Raw genomic sequence first — 7,106 nt, 5'->3', positions numbered from 1 at the left:
GAAATCGTTTGGAGGTTTAAAAATTAAAACCCAAATTAGTCGTTAAGAAAATGTGAGTGTGAACTTGGTTTGAAGTAATCTTGGTAAATTGAAGGCCTAACTGAGATGCAACACGAGGACTAATTTTAGAACTTGGTTCATGTCGAAAGGATCAGGCGGTTGAGATTATACAACGCTTAAGCCTATAACAAAATCGGGTAACCGCATAATTGCATTGCGTTTTGTTGTTCTCGTTGTATTGAGCTTTATCAATTTCTTTCTAGTTAGATCGAAGTTGCAACTTGATTACTAAATCTTGTTGATTGACAAGCATAAGCTGAGATGTAGGGTTTCTCAAACCAATAGCATTTGCTCAAATAACTCTGTTCTTGTGTGTTCTTCACTTGAGGTTCCTACAGACCTCGAGACAGTTTTACTCGCACAAATTAAAATTTAGCTACAATTCTTAACACAAAATTAGGTTCCTATTGTGAAACATGCAAGTTGCAGTTCTGAAGGGGAAGTGAATTCAAAGGAGCTGCTTTGACATCAAATAAAAGAAAAATTATATCTTCAAGGTTCTTGGAAAATTTAGTAACTACCAAACTCATGTCAAAAAAGGTTTTACTACAAGAAATTCTTTCACGTCCAACGCTGATAACTTAAAAAACAAGCTAGGATCAACAGAACCCTTTAACAATCAAAACACTTTTCTTAACCAGTGATGTTCTGAGACTTGTTGAGAATTACTCCTTCATACTTGACCTGGAACCATTTCATGGCATCATCCTTGGTTACTCTGTGTTGAATACCAACACGAGCCTTGCACCTACGGCGACGAGCCACACGGTATCCTGGGCGTTCAAGGACAACGTAAAAGTCCATTCCGTAGATACCGGTGGAAGGATCATACCTATTTACACAAAATAAAACAGATGAGAATAACAGAAACTGGTAAACAGTTCAACTTGTATCAAACCCAAACCTAACATTCCACAGAAACCAGTAAAGGGTTAAATTTTAATCAGATTCAAAATCAAAACCAGTAAAACATTCATCTTATACTAAATCCAAATCTTACATTTAAAGACTAACAATAACTCTTCACTATCAAGCTCAAACATAAATTTCTACAGAAAGACACGTAACGGGCACATCTAGTATCCATTTCAAACTTACCATTCCAGAAAGGCCAGAGTAAATCAAAGATAAATCTAACATTCAACAAACACAAATGAAGTCTTCATCCTGCATCATTTTGAAACCTATCAATATGACTAAACTGCACCAAAACCCTAAGTTTGGAGACTAGTTATTCGATGCAACTGAAATACTCGTCTACATAGTACCAAAATCTAATTCAAGGAAACTTTTATTTTTTCCAAAATGAAGAGAAAACTTACTTGATTCCAAGATCAATGTGCTCTTGGATACCGAATCCAAAACAACCAGTGTCACTGAAGTTCCTCCTAAGAAGCTCATACTCCTTAACCTTCAAACCACTCTCAAGAAGCTGCATAGCCTTCTCACCTCTCACAGTCACATAGCACGCAATCTTCTCATTTCGCCTAATACCAAAAGACCTAACAGTGTACCTTGCTGTTTCACAAAAATCACAACATACATCAGACTCAATAGATAACACAAACACATATCACATAAACTTAAATCAGAGAGACTTAGCATTGAACATACCCTTGGAGAAGACAGGGGTTTGACCACTGAGCTGTTCCAACACCTACTCATAAATGACCAAAACAAACATTTCATAACTTAACCCTAAACATTTCCTCAGTTGTATCCAAGATAGTATAATCTATTCTCCATTGATTTAGACACATTAAAGTGATGGGTAATCGTAAAGTATAGATCTTTTTCAATTGGTATTACCTTAGAGGCACGGGTGAGACGATCACCACTCTCACCAACAGAGATGTTGAGAACAAGTTTCTGAACCTTAATGTCCCTCATGGGGTTCGAGAGCTTCTTCTCCGACGCCTAAGAAACAAAAACAAAAAACCAAGACATTAACACATTGAAAAAATAACACATTTTCATCGAATCGATCTACAGAGAATAACGAAGTACCATTTTTAAGGAGATCAAGGTCGAGCTAAGAGATGAAGCAATGGAAGAGTTGCGGAAACGAAACAGCGTTGAGTGCGAAGTGAGAGGACTTATATGGGTCGGCTACTTAGGGTTTCTTATACTAACGAAATGACGATATTATCCTTTTGAATTTTTCAAAATGATTTTATAAAGGCCCAAGTTATAAAGCCCACGGTAATAACATAATCTTAGGCATATATGGGCCTTCTTAGTTATAATGTTTTTCTAAACCGGTCTCGAAGGCGAACCAATTTTTTTCTTTTTGTCTTTTTTATTTTGTCAATGAGTTTATTAAATTTTACAATTTTATGACAAAACAACATTGTGTAAATTGAAATAGCAATTTAATTCCTCAAATATTCATTTATTTTTAGAAAAGAAAAACAATATACAGTTGATGACAATGACAACAAAACCAGTTTTTTTTTTTTTTCTTTTGCAAACACAAAACCAGTTAATACACATTTTGGAGTGTCAACGTGGTCCAGAGAGCTCAATAGCTTCAATAATAAAAGAATGATCTTCATGACCCTTACTGTAATTCCTAGAGACACTTGGACCTCTAGCTTCATACCCTCCTTCACACTGTTCAACTAAACCTTCTAGAACCTTTAACACTTGAGACATCCTTGGTCTTAGATTCGGATGAGGTTGTGTACAAAGCAGAGCCAATTCCACAACTTCCTCCAACACCAAATCATCAAACTCTCCCTTCAAATCTCTGTCCACCATCTCTGCAAATCTCTTCTCTGCTTTCAACGTCCTTACCTGAACCAACACACATATCAATGGTTTTAATTTAAGTTTGGTCCTAATCCAGGGAAGTTTCTTGCTCTATGCAAATGACTCAAAAGGATGTAACAGAAAGATTCAATCTTTTTTTACTTACCCAACTCAATATCATTCCTTTTCGAACTTGACCGTTACCTTGATCAATCATCTTATGACCCGTTATGAGTTCAAGAATTAGTACTCCGAATCCGAAAACATCAGTTTTCTCTGAGGATTGCCCAGTGGAAAGGTACTCAGGAGCAATGTGTCCAATGGTTCCTCGGACTGCAGTTGTGACATGTGAATCTCTCTGGTCTAAAAGCTTAGCAAGACCAAAATCGCCAACAATTGCTTCAAAGCTCTCATCAAGTAGAATATTTGCAGCTTTGACGTCTCTGTGGATAATCTTTGGATTGCATTGCTCATGCAAGTAAACAAGTCCTCGAGCTGCACCGAGTGCAATGCTTATCCTCAGATTCCAATCCAAAGACGGCTTTTCTACATAATTGTCTGAAACATGTCATCTTTTTAGGAACTTTTTCAACGTAAGAATTACAAAACAAGAAATGTTTAAATTGAAAAAACCTCTCAGGCGATCAGCTACGCTTCCATTTGGCATGTACGGGTACACCAGCATTCTCTCTTCCGGGGTCATACAGAATCCAAAGAGACGTAAAAGGTTACGATGAACAGCTAAGCCAATCATCTCCACTTCGGTTTGAAACTGAACTTCTCCTGTATAGTTAGGATCTTTCAATCTTTTAACCGCTACCACAGTTCCATTTGGGAGATACCCTTTATAAACCATACCGAATCCTCCTTGTCCCAAAATGTTCTTTGGACTAAAATTGCTTGTTGCAGTTTGTATTTCGCGAAAACTGAACCTTTTCAGATGCCCGATTTCAAATTCGTAGTCTTGCTGCACTAAGAAATCCATATAAAGAAATGCAGATTTCAGCAACGTCTACACATTTGTTGTAAATATTAGACTTTGAGAGACTGTAGTTATGTGTACCATATGATCTTGAGAGACGTGATCGATGCCAAAGCACCCAGAAGAAGAGAATCATTAGAGAGACGATAAAGGCAACAACAATGCCAAATGCAAATGAGAGCACTATGCTGTGATGTTTGCTATTATCCTTTGATGACAAACCGGTCACTGCAGATCAAAAAGCACACGTTAAAACAATCCACGTTCTACATAAAACAAGCTTAATTTCGGAGAGAACTTACAGTTCAACATACCATTCCTCACAGGTGTAGCATCTGAGCAAAGTTCTTGGGAAGCTGGACCACAAAGGAATGCGTTTCCTACAATCCTACAACAGAAAAATTCATCAAGAAGCTTTCACATACATTGCAATGGCTAATAATCATGCATCTTTCGAATATTTTACCTGTAATCTTTTGCTAATATATTTGGAGTTGGTCCACTAAGATTGTTGAACGATAGATCCCTATTCAAAAACAATAGTGTAAGAAGCTTTATACAAAACAGTAAATCTCGATAAACTGTAATGTTAAGTAGAGGCCGCAGAAGAGCAAGACATACAAGAAAGAAAGACCTGAGAGGCCAGCGACGAGGTGAGGAACTTGCCCGGATAAAAGATTCCTGCTAAGCCGCCTATAAGACTTAAAAAGAGACTTGTAAAAGATGATAGATAACAGTTACAACATTTAACCACTAAACCAAGAATCATTAATACCAAACTCACAAGTAGTTTAAGTGAGTTAAGAACCCTAACGTAGCTGGGATCTCTCCACTAAACCGGTTCCCAGATAGATCAAGCGTTTTAAGCTCAGAGAGTTGGCCTAACTGAGATGGAATCGGACCGGTTAACTGATTATTCTGTAGTAACCTACAAAAATTACAAGCAAACCATTAGATGTAATACAACAACAACACATTCTTGAATTCCAAGATTGACAAACAAAATTGTTTAAACTCACAATGTATGAAGATGAGTTAATTCCCCAATACTATTTGATATTATCCCTGATAACCCTTTACTAGCCATCTCTCTGCATTAAGAGATCCAATAAAACAAATTCAAAATTTGCAACAACAAAAACGTTTCTAAGAGACATTTCATAGAACAAGTGGTGTGCAATGATTGATACTCACAGAGAAACCACAAAACCTTCAGAGGAGCTGCAACCAACCATGTTCCAAGTACAAGGATCAACAGAGTTTATATCCCAACCAGACAAAACCTCTTTCTCATCTTTCATCTTGTTCTTCACTGACATTAACGCAGCAACTACAACAAAAAAAAAATGGAAAAAAGTTACAAAATTTCTTCACTAATCAAAATAAAAGAAAGATCTTTGATTAAAAAAAGATTCCACCTTCATAGTTAACACCCTTTGGAGATAAGAGACTATCCATGGCAGAAACAGAATCAAGAACAGAGTAGTGATAATAAACACAGATTCCTAAAAACAGTTATCACAATCTCCATCTAAGAGTTAAAAAGTAAAGAAATCTCAAGGCTTAAATGTTTGTCTTGTTTCCCCGCAATTAAAATTGTCTGTTTTTTGCCCTTTCGTATAGGGCAGACCATTAAAAATACAAGTTTTTTGCATTAATTGAATCGGGAAAGAAGACAAATAAGTAAAAAAAAGAATTGAAGATTTTAGCAAATGGAAGCGGGAAAGTCTCGAAATTGTCAAACGATTGTTCCCTTGTCTTCTGCTCTTAAAGACTCGTTTTTTTTGTCTGACTTTGGCAGTGTCAGTGAGAGTTGATCCTCTGTAATCAAACCTATGATAGCAATGGTACAACCGCACACTTGAACCTCATCATATCAATCAAATTCAAATCAATCAACGACTTGATTTATGTTAATTTCACCATTGAGAAAATCAATGCTCAAACCATAATAGTATATGCAAGTTTTTTACTCATCAAAACACAACACAAGATTAGACTCAGAGGAGATGGTTAAAGTCCTTATACTAGATTAGACTTCAGAGAATTAAACTAGAGATCCATGGTGGTATCACAAAACATAATTGAGATATTTCCCACCTAACAATGACTTAGGAAACACAATACATAAAAAGGAACTAATAAGTACCAAGGTAGCTGACTACACAATACCAAGGAAGGGACTAGATTCAGCTTCGAGGGAGACAAAAGGCAAGTATGATTCAATGACCAAGTCCCTTTCTTTTTTGGGGAAGATGAGATCGTAGTATTGAACTTGTGATGATATTCCTCCTCCTGTGTTCCTATCGATTTCACTAGTACGGAGGATCCATCTGATATTGATTCCCCTGAAAGTGTCAACGAATGCATCGTTCTCTACCAACAGAAGTCCGCTTATTCCATTACGTTTGACTACTCTGAGCCTGTTGGAAGTGGAAAGAGTGATCCTGGTGGCCATATACGCTTGTGCATCATGGAACATCTTGTTAGGTAAGAAACCTCCTGAAAGTTCGTTTATGACAAGAGTCATATCGGTAGAAAAATGTGTGATTGCTTTCTGAACAAGACCCCATATGTAATCATTTAGCTTTTCTTTCGGTGAGAATGAGTTAGCAAGCATAGCACCGCAACAACCAGCCGTGGCTGCAGCCATGAAAAGAGATGAACTTTTCATCTTCACTTCCTGCGCAAACCCCTCAAATCAAAATTGGGCAAATAACAACAAACCAAACCCCTTAGCCAGATCTAGCAAAGACAGATCAAAAAAATTTCATTTTTATTAGGTTACGTGTGAACTTAATGGGAGAAGAATCTAGTGATTAGGCTAACTACCCATCAGAATCAAAGGAAAAAAAAAAGCTAAAAACTTTTAAAGCTCAAGACTTTAGAAGAATCGAGTGATTAGGCTAATTACCGTTCCGAACCGAGAGCACAGAGGAATTTGAGAAAGGAGGGACTGAGACTGAGATGAGATGAGAACGCCGCAGGGAACGACGAAGACGAACAAACAAGTGAAGAGGGGATGAAACAAGAATCACCTCTCTCGTCGTCTAGCGGCTAGAACAAGAACACATTTTTACTGGAGACTTGAGAGAGTGAGAGAGTTACTGACTCAGTTCACTCGTCGTCTCCTTCGCAGCCTGTAAAATTCTTTGTTCAGGTGCGGTTCAGATTCGAAAATTTCATATATTGTACCGGGTATGCTTCAATTCGAATTCGTGTTTTCATAAGGAAACACTTTAGTTCGGTTTAATAGGAAAACCATTCGGTTCAATAAGCAAACCGTTCGGTTCGTTAATTTTTGCTTAATTCT

General features: G+C 37.2%; 3 protein-coding genes across 6 annotated transcripts; all 3 read right to left on the bottom strand.

Moving 5' to 3' along the window:
- Positions 534 to 2,165, bottom strand: LOC104760329 (60S ribosomal protein L11-1). Its single transcript, XM_010483232.2, has 5 exons — positions 2,068 to 2,165; positions 1,870 to 1,977; positions 1,675 to 1,717; positions 1,383 to 1,578; positions 534 to 892 (listed from the first exon to the last, which is right to left on the bottom strand). Exons 1-5 carry the CDS (start codon positions 2,068 to 2,070, stop codon positions 694 to 696), a joined length of 549 nt encoding a protein of 182 aa, XP_010481534.1. The 5' UTR covers positions 2,071 to 2,165; the 3' UTR covers positions 534 to 693.
- On the bottom strand, positions 2,493 to 5,568 carry LOC104760328 (probable LRR receptor-like serine/threonine-protein kinase At5g45780). Of its 3 annotated transcripts, none has more exons than XM_019240158.1 (11): positions 5,212 to 5,568; positions 4,988 to 5,123; positions 4,813 to 4,884; positions 4,578 to 4,721; positions 4,415 to 4,486; positions 4,260 to 4,319; positions 4,096 to 4,181; positions 3,875 to 4,021; positions 3,445 to 3,783; positions 2,978 to 3,357; positions 2,493 to 2,856 (listed from the first exon to the last, which is right to left on the bottom strand). In XM_019240158.1, exons 1-11 carry the CDS (start codon positions 5,249 to 5,251, stop codon positions 2,563 to 2,565), a joined length of 1,770 nt encoding a protein of 589 aa, XP_019095703.1. In that variant the 5' UTR covers positions 5,252 to 5,568; the 3' UTR covers positions 2,493 to 2,562. The 3 variants fall into 3 exon arrangements, with proteins under 3 accessions (XP_019095703.1, XP_010481531.1, XP_010481532.1); XM_010483229.2 differs by having other exon boundaries at positions 2,978 to 3,369; positions 5,212 to 5,564; XM_010483230.2 differs by having other exon boundaries at positions 2,978 to 3,369; positions 4,108 to 4,181; positions 5,212 to 5,562.
- LOC109130532 (AAA-ATPase At5g17740-like) lies at positions 5,746 to 6,999 on the bottom strand. 2 transcript variants are annotated; one of them, XM_019240167.1, is made up of 2 exons: positions 6,708 to 6,999; positions 5,746 to 6,538 (listed from the first exon to the last, which is right to left on the bottom strand). In XM_019240167.1, exon 2 carries the CDS (start codon positions 6,465 to 6,467, stop codon positions 5,955 to 5,957), a length of 513 nt encoding a protein of 170 aa, XP_019095712.1. In that variant the 5' UTR covers positions 6,468 to 6,538; positions 6,708 to 6,999; the 3' UTR covers positions 5,746 to 5,954. The 2 variants fall into 2 exon arrangements, with proteins under 2 accessions (XP_019095712.1, XP_019095711.1); XM_019240166.1 differs by having other exon boundaries at positions 5,746 to 6,476; positions 6,708 to 6,995.

Source organism: Camelina sativa, chromosome 18 (genome assembly GCF_000633955.1).
Source record: "Camelina sativa cultivar DH55 chromosome 18, Cs, whole genome shotgun sequence".
Lineage (NCBI taxonomy): Eukaryota > Viridiplantae > Streptophyta > Magnoliopsida > Brassicales > Brassicaceae > Camelina > Camelina sativa.
The sequence above is the reverse complement of the archived record's forward strand: the minus strand, read 5'-3'. Positions and strand labels throughout refer to the sequence as shown.